This window comes from Ictalurus punctatus, chromosome 6 (assembly GCF_001660625.3).
Source record: "Ictalurus punctatus breed USDA103 chromosome 6, Coco_2.0, whole genome shotgun sequence".
In the NCBI taxonomy this organism is placed as follows: domain Eukaryota; kingdom Metazoa; phylum Chordata; class Actinopteri; order Siluriformes; family Ictaluridae; genus Ictalurus; species Ictalurus punctatus.
The window spans coordinates 24,654,788-24,669,877 of NC_030421.2; the positions used below are offsets into that span (position 1 = coordinate 24,654,788).

Here is a 15,090-nt window from a genome sequence, read left to right on the forward strand (position 1 = left end):
TTCCTCTTTAACCTTTTAAATAGTTATTCGCTAAGCTCTGTATTCAGAATTGGCTATTTGAGTTCAAACGTTTGATTGATATTTATGCAGGGAAATCTCTGTGTATTGAGACTCAGATTATCCGTGTGATTAACCTGAATTTCTGGACAGCCTCGTTCAGATTAATAAACTTTCCTGTAGCTTCCACCATCAAAGTTTCCAGGTTTTTCTTGTGTAGAGCTATTGTGACAAGAGTTATTTTGTTGTGTCTAGACCACTGCCTTTGAATACAAGCATTTTCCTTCAAGACTGAAAAATCTGGGGATGAAAATGATGATGTAATAAATTGGATGCACAACTTAAAGTAACGTTTACATGGATCCGATATTAACCCGATTAAGACAATACTCTGATTAAGAAACTAGCATGTAAACAGTGATTATTGATGACCTTAATCCGATTAAAGTCATACTCGAAGTAAACACAAATCGAATTATGACATGTGGAGTATTCCTGTTTTAGTCGCATTATCGACATGCATTACAGACATGTACACACCTTAATCACACTATTAAAACCGTGTGGGAGTTTTCACCGCATTTTGCGACAGGACACATACACACACGGCAGTTCTCAACTGTTTGACGGCAAGCAAGAGAGTACGGCTGTGTCCGAAACCTATACATGTATTTCAGCTGCTTTAAAGTAGGTAAGTATGTGGTCTCAGACGCAGCCCATGACTTCAAGCAGTCGTCTATTAGCACGTACAGAAGGACAAATAGTTAACTGCACTTATAAAATTAAATTAAAATTAAAAATGAAACACCCCAAACTGTATACGGTACCATAACGAAGACGAACTGTATGTTGACACATGAAATTCTGGAGGGAACGTTGGACGGCGTGGCGTGGCATGGCGTGGGGACGTAATGACGTGCTGTTAATCAGTCTATGTTCTATAACGTGTAAAACCTGAACATGAAAGGAATATTCTTAAAGCGACTCATGTAAACTTAATCTTAAGTTTAAACTTAAACTTAAAGCGACTCATGTAAGCTTAATCAGAATAAGGTCAATAACTAGATTACTGCTGTCCATGTAAACGTAGTCAATAAGATAGCAAATTGAGGTAATTTGCTATCTTATAGCATATTAGTATATTATATATTAAATCATAATATACTATATTTTAGTATATTATGCTATATATATATATATATATATATATAATATACTAATATACTTAGTATATTATATATTAAATCATAATATACGCAGTGTACATTTTCATGCTTTCATTATGCTGTTTTGAGTTTTAGAATGAATGAACTGTGCCCTTGTTTTGTTTAACTTGCACTCTTCTTTAAAGAAGACAGTCCCATGTTTAATGGATGAGCTGAGAATGCAGTCGTCTGTTTACAGCTACACTAAAGTAGCCCTTGGTGGTGTTCCTAATTTTATTGCAATAATCAACATGCCATATATAATTCAGTTCTTTAGATAACTATTGAGTTATAATATTGCCCATTTATATTGGGTTGTGGTTGTGCAATGTCATTATCGACTCCTCATGATACTTGCTTAACTCAACTCTTCCATTTGTATTGGCCCAGAATGTGTATAAATTGCTAGAATAGGTCATGTCCAACAGCAAACTATCCCACAACTACAAACTTTATAGAATCGTTCAACCTACCATAGCATAAAATAAGGACAAGGACCTTATGGAGGAACAAATATTGCCCACAGCAAGTAAGTACGTACAGTACTCCTGGAATAAGAGGCTGTGTGTGTGTGTGTGTGTGTGTGTGTGTGTGTGTGTGTGTGTGTGTGTGCGCGCATATTCAGGGACTAAATGTTCTCTGAAGTATCTTCTGGCCTCATTAAAGTTGTTCAGCTTCATTTTATCCTCATTTCAGCTTCTATGGCCCTCACACACACTAAATCACTTTACATGCTGTTTCCTTTAAGGTGACATTTAACTAAAGATTCATGTCAGATATTCACAAGCTTCAGGATCCTTAACACAGATCTCCTTATGAGCTAGAGCGCAGTTGATTTCTTAAGTGTGTTTTTCTTTCCTTGAACGCCTCTTTTCTTATAGTCATTCAGTCAAGTGTGCTTGTCAGCAGTAATTTCCTTTAACGGTTTGCTTGACTGTGTATGGTGTGTATCTCCTGCTAATGTGCGTGTAGGCGCTGGTAGCTGCGTTTGCTGTCTCAGCGTACTCCTCCACATACTACCGCGCAGGCAGCAAGCCCTTTAACCCCATACTGGGAGAGACGTACGAATGTATCCGAGAAGACAAGGGCTTCTGCTTCTTCTCTGAACAGGTAAGGCATCTTCAGCTTGTGCTTTTTTTTTTTTTTTTTTTACTCCTGTCTCACAGGCTACACAGTTATACGGTCCACATTAACACAGCTGTCAAACGTGCAAGCAGCAAATCACGATGATGTAAAGTAAGTCATTTAGAACCAGTGTCAAATTCACGGAGAGAAATATGTTGTTGTTACAGCTCTGCTGTTATTATGCAACATCTCTGTGTGTGTGTGCGTCTGCCTGGTTTTGTGAACACACATGCGCAAGGCCATAAAAAGCTCCTGTCCTCTGGTAGAGAATCTCCTCTGCATAGTTGCAGAAGACCTTTGTCAGCAGACTTCTATCCTCTGTATGAGTGTGTCTGGGAGTATGCGTGTGTATGCTTACTGTACACTTTATTAGGAACACCTGCACATGCATGGTATTATCTAATCAGCCAATAAAATCATGCAGATACAGGTCAAGAGCTTCAGTAAATGTTTACATCAAATAGCAGAATTTAGAAACAGCGTGATCTCTGTGACTTTGATCATAGCGTGGTTGCTGGTACCAGATGGGCTGGTTTGAGTATTTCAGAAACTGCTGATCTCCTGAGATTTTCCACACACAACAGTTTCTAGAGTTTACACAGAATGATGCGAAAAATAAAAAGCATTGAGTAAGTGCCACTTCTGTGGGTGATAATGCACAGATCGCGTTGAGTTGCCAGGAAACATATAGTAACTCAAATAATCACTGTTTACACCCGTGGCGAACAGAAAAGCATCTCAGCATGCATACAGCATAGAACCTAGAGGTGGATGGACTACAACAGCAGATACATCAGGAACTCCTGTCAACCAAGAACAGGAATCTGAGGCTATCATGGGTCCAGACCAAACAGGACCATTGAAGATTAGAAGAGTCTGTGCCCATGATAGCTTTAGATTCTTGTTCTTGGCTGACGTTAACAACCATTCCACGGTTAAAGTCAAATAGAGATCATATTTTTCCCCCATTCTGATGTTTGATGTGAACCTTAACATAAGCTTTTGATATGTATCTGCGTGCTTTTATGCATTTCACTGCTACCATACGATTAGCTGATTAGATAACCGCATGAACGTGCAGGTGTTCCTAATAAAGTGGACAGTGAGTGTACGTGTGTGCGAATGTGATGTGAGTGTGCAAAATATTATGCTGATCGAGTGGGAAAATCTCTGATGTGTATCGAGGTGTTCATAACTTTAATTCTAACTCTCGATTTATATTATCTGTTGTAAACCTGACTTCTTGCAGCAGGGACTCCATATAGCGTCCAGAGCAATGACTCGCAGCCTGAATATTGTGAATAACCCCTCCTGATAACGCATCTTGGAGGAGAAAAGTAATTGTTGAAGAATTAGAACCACTTTGGGTTGGATATTTTTGGCAGCCAGTTTGATATTTTCCCTCGCTGCCTCACTACTGAATGCAGAAGGAGACCAGGAATGATACAGAAAGTACTGAATGAAAGCTGAATATCTGATTCAGCTACAACTTCGCTAACTTTTCTGAGATTATACTGCATTAAAGCAACAGGATGTGTGATTTTGTTGAGAAGAGCATGTTGCGGAATGTTCTTTTTTTTTCTAATCATAAATCTTCTGAATTGCAATCGTTGTTTTAAAGTCAGGCTATAAAAACAAACAAATGTCAGAAATCAAATTCACCAGAATATTTATTTTGTATTCTCGCACAATTTGTCTGATTCATACACTGTGAATACATTAGGATTATTTTTGGATTAAGGACCAGTATCTATTTTTGGCTTCTCTCAAATGTTTCACGAGGAAGGGTCATGAAAGGCTTCATGTAGAACATATGAGGAAATTTCAAAATCTCCTCTGGCTCATTTGTGTATTTTTTCTGTGTTCAGGTGAGCCACCACCCCCCAGTCTCTGCCTGCCACTGTGAGTCCAAAAACTTCACCTTCTGGCAAGGTAAGATTGAACTATTCTGTTTTCCCGCTTATGCCATTCATTAGCCAGGTAGTTTTCTCTTTTTTTCTTCTTCTGTTTTTCTCTCTCTATACCATCCTGCCTCTCTCTGCATGTATCATGAACTGGACATAAAATCAGCCGTAGAGTTTCCCAGCTGTGCTCACAGTAAACTTAGTACAGTACACCTCAGGTTCCAGGTTTCTGTGTGCTTTTCCAAGATGTCATATTGTCACTGGCAGGCAAGGATGATGAGGTTTTTTTTTCTCCTGACTATTATGTGTGGGCATGTTTTTATATCTTGGTGGGGACCAAATGTCCCAAATGTCTGACAGTTTTTTGTTTTTTGTTTTTTAAACAAAAAATTCCAGCTTTTATTTAAAAAAAGAAAAAGAAAAAAAGAATTAAAATAAACAAGAGCTTTCCTTTTGGTTACAGATTTTAGGGTTATGTTTAAGGGTAGGCATAATATTAATTACCTGCATTAATTATTATATAAGTGTAACGTCCTCACAAGGATAATAAGACAAATGTGTGTTTGTAATAATTCATTAGATGTCAGATGGAAGAATAAGTTCTGGGGGAAGTCTATGGAAATCCTCCCCATTGGCATCGTAAATGTCATGCTTCCCAGGTACAAAAACCTTTTTTTAATATATAAATATATATATTTATTTTATTTTTTTTACTTACTTTATGTGTATTCAAGTAAACAGTGAAAGTAAAGTAAATTTCCTTGCAGCAGTGTTTTCTGTTTCAAGAATAAATGTTTTGTTGTTGATTGACCTCAAAGGCTTGGATGTTAGTCTTACTGAGCCTTAAGTCGGGTTCACACTGTACGATTTTGGCCACGATTTGGTCAAAATTTGAGAATCCTAAAAGATTCCTATAATCCTTTGATGCTAGTTTGATGTGTTCCCTGACAGCTGACAGTCGTTGCGATAACATTTTTCCTCCAATTAAATTCTGACAGTGTCAGAAGATCTGATTCACAGTCCTGTAGTATGTCTTTTCCTACTCCGTATGAGTCTTCTTGCGTGCGTGCGTCCGTTTTTGACGTGTTGACTGTCGTACAGTCTGATATTAATGACAGCTGAGATCCTACAGTGTGAAACGGCTTACAGCCGGGATTGTGTTCGTAGAGTCTGACAAGCAACAGTCGCAAATGACTATTAATAATTGCACAGTGTGCACCCGGCTTTAGACTAATTGGTATGTTTTGTGTTTATAGCTATGGTGATCATTATGAATGGAATAAAGTGACCACATGTGTGCACAACATTCTGAGTGGTAGAAGGTGGATCGAGCACTATGGAGAGATCACAATCCGAAACACCAAGAGTAGTGCCTGCATCTGCAAACTCACCTTCATCAAGGTATTCATCCAGCACACGCTCTCTCACATCTGTCTTTATCTGTTGCTTTCCCTGTCTGTCATTTCTTTCTTCCTTATGTATGCTTGCATGTGCATATAGGGTAACTACTGGAGCTCCAATGTGAATGAGGTGCAGGGCTTTGTGATGGACCAGGAGGGGAAGGTGGTCCACAGGCTCTTTGGGAAATGGCATGAAGGTCTTTACTGTGGTGTACCACCCTCTGCTAGGTGTATCTGGAGACCAGGTATTTTGAATCGAATGCACTTTATATTGTTTCGTAAAATGCCACATTAGTGAATTACGTGATTTGATCTTTGTGCTGTGTGCACGTTTGAAATGTTTACTTTCAGGCTCGATGCCTACAGACTATGAGCTCTACTACGGCTTTACCAGGTTTGCTATTGAGCTGAATGAGCTTTGTCCGGAGATGAGGGAGTTGCTGCCACCTACAGATGCTCGTTTCCGACCAGACCAGAGGTATACACACACAAACACACAGATTAAGTGTACTTACCTCAAAACAGATCAAAAACACTCACAGAACGGATTTCACTGTTTAAATGCTATTTGAAGTGTCATAATATTTATATTTTACACACTAACCCCCACATGTAATCCTGAGCTCATCCCAGCAGGGACATGACGTGACAAAGTGGACAGAGAGCATTCATTTTCAGTGTGAGCGAGTGAGCTCCAGCATCGGTATTTGAGTACCGCAAGCACATTACGTCCATCAGATCAGTCTGTGTCTCATCACCTGTCTGCTTCAGTGACTACGTTTAAATGGACAGCAGTTATCTAATTATTGACCTTATTCTGAATAAGACAATATCCTGATTAAGTTAAATTAATTAATTTACATGAGTTGCTTTTAGGCTATTCCTTTCATGTTCAGGTTTTACATGTTATAGAAATAGATCGATTAACGGCACACGTCATTACCTCCCCACGCCACACCGTCCGAAGTTCCCTCCAGAATTTCACATATCGACATACAGTTGGTCTTCGTTATGGTACCGTATACAGTTTTGGGTGTTTCATTTTTAATTTTACAGAAGCTTCAAGTGCAGTTAATTACTTGTCATGCTATACATACAAATAGACGACTGCTTGAAGCCGTGGGCTGCGTCCCAAACCGCGTACTTACCTACTATATAGTAGCTGAGATACATGTATTTCACCTACTATATAGTAGGTTAGTACGCGGCTTCAGCCGTCAGTTGAGCACTGCCATGTGTGTGTGTGTCATGTTACAAAATGTGGTGAAAACTCCCACATGACTTTAATAGTGTGAATAAGGTGTGTATGTGTCTATAATGCACATCGATAATTCAACTAAAACAGGAATACCCCACATGTCTTAATTCGATTTGTTTACTTCGAGTATGACTTTAGTCAGATTAAGGTCATCAATAAGCGCTGTTTACATGCTAGTTTCTTAATCAGAATATTGTCTTAATGAGGTTAATATCAGATTATTGTTGTCCATGTAAACATACTGATTGTTGTCTTTTCACTCCACTCATCTCTGATCGTAAAGACAATGTGGTCTCAAGATGACATGACTCCACAAATGTGTGCAAAATGATCCATTTTAGATCAAATCCATTGGAGTGAACACATGCTTCAGTAGAAGAGGTTAGGCATGAGGAAAATCTGACTTTTTGTAAAAGCAGTTAACATGGTCAGTGTAAAACAAAGTTGCTGTTGAAATAGGGACCTAGAAATAGTGCAGAATATTACAGATGACATGTTCAAGATATTGAACATTTACTATCTTTGTTTTAAACATGTAAAAAAAAAAAAAAAAAAAAAATCTTCTGTTTATTTCCTATTTTAATTGAATTTAAAAAACAAACAAACTGATTTTCAGTGTGGTCTCAGATATTTGGACTCCACTGTATATTCTGTAACTAGCTTGTATCATCATTTGTGTGGATATTGCACAACCAGTGAAACTGTGGCAACCAGCAGTTGTAATTTGATTGCCTTAAAATATTCATACGTACAAACACTTGCTTCAGACCATACCAGTACACTCACACACACACACACACACACACACACACACACACACACACACACACACACACACACTCCTACTCACATAGGAGCTCCCATTCTCATGAGTCATTACTCTGCAGTCAAAGATGCATTCTGCAGAAATGCTACTGCCATCTTCTGGAGGAGACAAGCATCACATCACAATTTTTCATCAGATTGAATTCCTAAACCTTTGACTTCTGGAAAATTTACATTGTTAAAGGTGTTATAGGTCTTCTGGGTTTCTGGTTTGAGCCTATGGTGAGCTCAGGACTGCAAAGAGGCAGGTTATAATATTAATTTAACACCTTGATGGAAGACGGTCACTGAGCTCTACCACACCATCTTATCCTCTTGCACAGGTATCTGGAGGAGGGGAAGCTGGAGTTAGCTGCAGCTGAGAAACAGAGGATTGAGGAGCTTCAGCGGGCGAGGAGGAAGTGGCACGAAGAAAGCAACACCAAACATCAGCCACGCTTTTTTAAGTGAGTGTGTTATCACACCTTGTTTTCTGGACACATTAATTCTAGTTGTAGTATATAGGATGTATTGTAGGAATTCAATATGTAGAATCTTCATTCACTGTGTAATCAGATGTAATCTAACATATAAAGAACACTCATGAACACGGTCTTATTGTGTGTGTGAAAAGTAAACTCGTAAAGTGTGTTTTTATGGTTAAATACTGTATCAGGAGTTACAGTGAGGGTAAAAAGTATTTGATCCCCTGCTGATTTTGTACGTTTGCCCACTGACAAAGAAATGATCAGTCTATAATTTTAATGGTAGATTTATTTGAACAGTGAGAGACAGAATAACAACAAGAAAATCCAGAAAAACGCATGTAAAAATGTTATAAATTGATTTGCATTTTAATGAGGGAAATAAGTATTTGACCCCCTCTTAATCAGAAAGATTTCTGGCTCCCAGGTGTCTTTTATACAGGTAACGAGCTGAGATTAGGAACACACTCTTAAAGGGAGTGCTCCTAATATCAGTTTGTTACCTGTATAAAAGACACCTGTCCACAGAAGCAATCAATCAATCAGATTCCAAACTCTCCACCATGGCCAAGACCAAAGAGCTCTCCAAGGATGTCAGGGACAAGATTGTAGACCTACACAAGTCTGGAATGGGCTACAAGACCATTGCCAAGTAGCTTGGTGAGAAGGTGACAACAGTTGGTGCGATTATTTGCAAATGGAAGAAACACAAAAGAACTGTCAATCTCCCTCGGCCTGGGGCTCCATGCAAGATCTCACCTCATGGAGTTGCAACGATCATGAGAACAGTGAGGAATCAGCCCAGAACTACGCAGGAGGATCTTGTCAATGATCTCAAGGCAGCTGGGACCATAGACACCAAGAAAACAATTGGTAACACACTACGCCGTGAAGGACTGAAATCCTGCAGCGCGCGCAAGGTCTGCTGCTCAAGAAAGCACATATACATGCCCATCTGAAGTTTGCCAATGAACATCTGAATGATTCAGAGGACAACTGGGTGAAAGTGTTGAGGTCAGATGAGACCAAAATGGAGCTCTTTGGCATCAACTCAACTCGCCGTGTTTGGAGGAGGAGGAATGCTGCCTATGACCCCTGGAACACCATCCCCACCATCAAACACGGAGGTGGAAACATTATGCTTTGGGGGTGTTTTTCTGCTAAGGGGACAAGACAACTTCACCGCATCAAAGGGACGATGGATGGGGCCATGTACCGTCAAATCTTGGGTGAGAACCTCCTTCCCTCAGCCAAGGCATTGAAAATGGGTCGTGGATGGGTATTCCAGCATGACAATAACCCAAAACACACGGCCAAGGCAACAAAGGAGTGGCTCAAGAAGAAGCACATTAAGGTCCTGGAGTGGCCTAGCCAGTCTCCAGACCTTAATCCCATAGAAAATCTGTGGAGGGAGCTGAAGGTTCGAGTTGCCAAACGTCAGCCTCAAAACCTTAATGACTTGGAGAAGATCTACAAAGAGGAGTGGGACAAAATCCCTCCTGAGATGTGTGCAAACCTGGTGGCCAACTACAAGAAACGTCTGACCTCTGTGATTGCCAACAAGGGTTTTGCCACCAAGTACTAAGTCATGTTTTGCTGAGGGGTCAAATACTTATTTCCCTCAATAAACTGCAAATCAATTTATAACATTTTTGACATGCGTTTTTCTGGATTTTCTTGTTGTTATTCTGTCTCTCACTGTTCAAATAAATCTAACATTAAAATTATAGACTGATCATTTCTTTGTCAGTGGGCAAACGTACAAAATCAGCAGGGGATCAAATACTTCTTTCCCTCACTGTAGTACTGAACATGTGACAGACGACTATTGTTACACCATAAGGTATAGTCACCCATAAAAAAAAAAAAAAGTAAAATATTCGAGCTGCTTCAGTATGCAAATACGGACCATCCAGATTTAGCTTGTTTTGTGCTATTGTGTCAGTTTAATGGGGAAAGGCGTGAATGCGTATAGGATTTTGGGGGTGTTTCCAGTTTGCAGATTCATCTGGATTTTATATTGAGGATAAGTATAGGAGCGGCGGTGCCCTTGTCAGACATTTCTCTGTGGAACCACAGTGTCAGTGGCCTCCTCGCCTGACGTCAGTGCCTGACCTCACTGATGTGCTTGCAGCTGAATGTGCACAAATCCCCAACGCCATGCTCCAAAATCTAGTGGAAGCGTTCCCAGAAGAGTGGAGGTTCTTATAACTGCAAAGAGGGACTGAATCTGGAAAGGGATGTTTAAATAGCAAATATGGGTGTGATGTTCAGGTTTGTTCACGGACTTTTGGCCATGTAGTGTATCTTATTCAATACAGAAAAAGAAAAATGAGATTTTCAGTACAAGGTTCAGGCTATTTCAAATTCAAGGGGCTTTTGCCAGCCACTCATTACTTTACATTTACATTTATGATATTTGGCAGACGCCCTTATCCAGAGCGACTTAGATTCATCTCATTCATACATCTGAGCCATTGAGGGTTAAGGGCCTTGCTCAAGGACCCAACAGTGCAATGTCTCCCTCATCACCTTGAATTGCAGTTAACACTTATCTAACACAAATTGATGTAGAAATTATAAAGTGAAATATATTTTTATATTGTGCTACAGCTTACAGAAGACATATTGAGATACACGTTACAGAACGATGTACTAATTGAATGCTGCTAGTTTGAGACTGAGGAATATTGAGGAGATAACGGATGAGGTCATGGGGTCGCTAGCAACCCAAGGTGCGCATTTAAGTCTCCAAGGACACTAATAAATAGTCTGTTAATATCAGCATGTTTGTGTTGTGTCTGTAGAGTAGACAGTATTTGAGCTTTTAACACATTTGTAATGTAGCTGCTTAATGCTTTCTTTCGCTTCATCAGCTTTCAATCTGTCCATGTTTTCATTCACAGAAAAATTGTAGACTCGAACCAGAGAGAGAAGTGGGTGTCCAATAACACATACTGGGAGCTGCGTAAGGATCCTGGCTTCCTCAAGCTGGAAAACCTTCAACTGTGGTAGCATCTAAATGCTTGTACGAAACATATCACCATAGCTACAGACTCCAGAAGCTTTACCTATGCACAGTACGGCTTACGTTGAAGCGCAGCGGCACGGGACTATACTGACGGCTTTCACGTGGCTCCCGAGGGATGGATGAGGACAGACTCTGCACACGCTGCCCCACCGCTCCCTATCCAGAGTCTCTCTCACTGTAGTAACATACAGAGACAGGGTCGTTGTCACAGCAACCGTCCGGGAGTTGTAGATCTGTCCTGTTGAAGCCCGTCAGGCTTCCCGTTTACGCCCTTGCCTTAACAAGCCGCTTCTTAATAACCCAGTTTTATGCTTTTAGTGAAATCAGTTTGATTTCTTCAAGTTTAGACCGGCAGTGTGAATTTTATCTCTCGGTTACATAGACAATATCTACAGAATATCCTGCATGTTTAGATGGCAGCTTTCATTGGCATCTGCTACACCGACTTGTTGACATATCATTTGTAGTTTTGAAACGTAACCGTATTTTTGTAAGCTGTCAGAGCTGAGAACCTCATTGCCAGCGCAGGGACTGTAGGTTTGTCCCGACAGTGGGACACATATAGACCAGCCAGTTGTTTTCTTTTCATTCAGCACCATCTGCTTCTTTCAACTGTTTAGCGGCTATGACGTGGAATTGCCTAAGAGACATAGGTACCGTTTTGAATCACATTTTGTCAAGTTTGATTGTAAATGTAGTTGCGTATACTTTTGAAAATACCCTCAGAGCATTCTGATCCTACTGAGAATCTGCCATCTAAATGCGTTTAAAGACCCTAAAAACATGGCGTCTCTGTGCCGTAACCCTGTCAGTGTCCATGATTATAGCATCTCTTACAGTAGATCCAGACAGAAGACATTTACCAGGTTGTGTATACTTTACACACTGATCACCTAAGATTGCCCATCATTCCCCAGGCATGTATTTTTAGCATATCCTCTTAAGAAAAGCTCATGTGGCTATTTTAGGATTTAATTGTTTAGTTTTTAAAGGATTAAATTAAGGATTAAACCCTTAAAGGGTTTTAAAGGTTTCATTTTGTTAAATTGTAAGAATATAAGTGGAATGTAAATGTAAACTGTTCTTCCATTTGCTGTGTGTGTGCCAGGTTCAGGACATCCGCGCTCTCTCAGTAACAGCTGATCTATTACTACATCAGTGACACCTAGTGGCAACCCTTAAAATGAGATTTTGTTTGTTTGTTTGTTTTTTTAAGAATATAGATTTAAGGTTTTGAACTTTTATGTCTCAATCAATGCAGTCAAATTAGAAAAGATGTTACTAAATCTCTATTCTAACTCTTATTACACCATAATAAACCTCAAACATTTGTTTAGAAAGCCTGCTTAAGCTAACGGCTTATTAACGCTTTCATGTTGTGGGCAGTGTTGAGAATCAGTTTCTTTTTCCAACCAAAGACAAGTTTTTATATTTATTTAATGCAAATTTCCCAGTTTCCAATTTATTTTGTTGAGTGAATGTTTCTATTTGTCCTACAAGACCTGCACCCATGAAACAAAATTGCACGTTTTGCTCCAGTGATTTCAACATTGCTTTGAATATTATTTTTCAATTTGCGGTTTTTGACACATTGATCACAAAACATATTTTCCTTTAAGAAATTGTTGCATTGTTTATGCATAGTTCATTGGATCATACTGGATTGTGCCCAGTATGTTGAGTGCAATGAATTTACAAGCTGTTCTTTCTGTTAAACAGGAGTCACGGGCGACAAGGTCATGTGTTCATTTGAACTAGTTATAGAGATTATAGGCAGAAAAGAAAAATCCTCTCTTTATAATATCATGTCACTAGATTACCAAAACTATAATGGTAGTTCAAAAACATGTGTAAAATGTAGAGTTACCTATCTGTAAACAGACGTTCTCTCACTAACAGAATCATGTATCAGTGCATCAGTCCCACTTGCTGTGCCTTACTGCATCTATATAATACTAACACAGTACTGCACTATAGTTATAATGAGTGTTAAGTACTGAACACACACTGTATACCCGATACCAGTGCACCTTCTCCCTGAACTAACTCTGCTGTCTAGAACAGCAGTCAACATTTCTGCATAATATGTAACTCTGCATCCTTAATCCTGATTTAAAAACAAACAGGCATCAGTCTTTTACATGGCTGCTGTATCAAAGCAAAGGCAAACCTGATACATTTTTATGTGCAATATATATGCAAACAGTGCACCACTTGTGGTTTTACTGAATTTGTCAGGCAAGCTGAGGGACATATTCACTGTAGCGTACAGTGCAGTTAAATGTTATTGTTTGGTTTCTCTCTCGCTCGTAGTCACCAGCATGAGGGACTGGATATTTCAACCATCTTTTAATTTTAATAACTGAAACATTGAGTCAATTAATAAATAATCCCAGGTACAAACATTTCAATCTGATATTCTAGTCAAGTGTACATGTATGTAAAGAGAAGGAACATCAGCACAACAGAAAAAGATACTGGATATCTGAGACAATTTATCATCGTTTTCTACCTGCATGTGTACGTGGCATAGCCTGCCAATCGACGATGCTGATGCCTTATAAAGATGTTTTGTTTCAGTAGCAGTTTTTGTTTTACAGATAGATTTATTAATTGATTTTCATTATATCCAGTCTAGCAGACTCTACACTACTGTAAGTGGTGTGTTCTGGCTGAATAAATCCATTTTACAACGGGTCTCGTCTGACGAAGTGCAATTGTATAAATGCATATTTCTCTTTCCATGATCACTGTACACCGCTGCTACATAGTGCTTGTTCCAATATACTAAACTGCTGGAAATCTGTGGCCTGGTTTTCTTCTTTATAGCACGTGCAAACACACACACACACACACACACACACACACACACACACACATTACATGTACATCCCAAGAAAAAGAAGTTGTGTTTTTCCAATTCTGTTGCTCTTCCCTGAGCCAAGAGTGCAAAGCTTAGAAACACCTAACTAGGCAGAAAGGCGCAGTATAGATGGTACTATAAAACAGCATTTTATATTTAGCCCCATCTCACTGTGGTATAAACTCAACAAAAAAAAAAACAAAAAAAACCCTAAGGGAAAATTTGGTTCATTTGCACAACTTCTACACCATTCACCCAATCTACAAACTCTGTTGAGTCAGTCAAAATTCACATGCAAAACTGAACCAAGAAAGCTTCACATTGTAGCCAGTATTGACAAAATTAACTATGCTGATGATTTGACAATTAGGGGAACAACTGCTCAGCTAATCACACAAAGACTTGTTACCTCGAAAAACTGTCACTCTCCAATCAGATTTCAGTTGGCATTTCACAACCTTAACACTGGCAAATTGTAACAAAAATTGGAATGGTATATCAGCATCTATACTTTCTATAATTCTATTGGTATTCAAGCAATACGGGATCTCAAAGTAAATAATTTCCACACTTTGGCTGTCTCTATAGGTATTTAAATAGGAATATGGCATATTGTAACACCCTGGCTGTTGTGAGGAAAACGAGGACTCGGAAGGCAGGTGTGAAAGAGAGCATGGTTCTGTTTATTTTATTTTTACCATGATAAACATCTTCCCAGTGTAAATAATTTAACAGAAATTAAACTGCCACTTTCTCTCACACACACACAAGCTCGACAAGACCCAGTTAGTTGAATTTGCTTTGCTAAGTACCACTGGCTGTCTCAGCTTAGACAAAAAAGCATGTGCATTCATTCATTCAAATTACCCACTTCTCCAAGACTCCAGTGCTAAACCATGCTCCGGCCACAACACATGTTTAGAGTATACAAAAAATTATTTTTAACTCGATTTTTATGCTTATTATTAAAGTAAATAGACATCAATTGTAAAACAGCCTGAAAATGTTCAACATTTTC

General features: G+C 39.1%; 1 protein-coding gene across 5 annotated transcripts in view; it reads left to right on the plus strand.

The window, feature by feature from the left end:
- The window catches only part of osbpl6 (oxysterol binding protein-like 6), a 60,116-nt gene extending 46,210 nt beyond the window's left edge, over window positions 1-13,906 (plus strand). For 4 of the 5 annotated variants that reach the window (XM_017470838.3, XM_017470841.3, XM_017470840.3 and 1 more), the window contains 8 exons: window positions 2,175-2,312; window positions 4,196-4,259; window positions 4,812-4,890; window positions 5,488-5,632; window positions 5,732-5,876; window positions 5,983-6,109; window positions 8,038-8,160; window positions 11,085-13,906. In XM_017470838.3, the coding sequence (XP_017326327.2) occupies window positions 2,175-2,312; window positions 4,196-4,259; window positions 4,812-4,890; window positions 5,488-5,632; window positions 5,732-5,876; window positions 5,983-6,109; window positions 8,038-8,160; window positions 11,085-11,193 (930 nt within the window). In that variant the 3' untranslated portion in view covers window positions 11,194-13,906. Of the gene's footprint in view, window positions 1-2,174; window positions 2,313-4,195; window positions 4,260-4,811; window positions 4,891-5,487; window positions 5,633-5,731; window positions 5,877-5,982; window positions 6,110-8,037; window positions 8,161-10,791; window positions 10,914-11,084 lie in introns of all 5 variants that reach the window. The other variant, XR_001813000.3, reaches the window with a different exon arrangement.
- The last annotated feature ends 1,184 nt before the right edge of the window (window positions 13,907-15,090 follow it).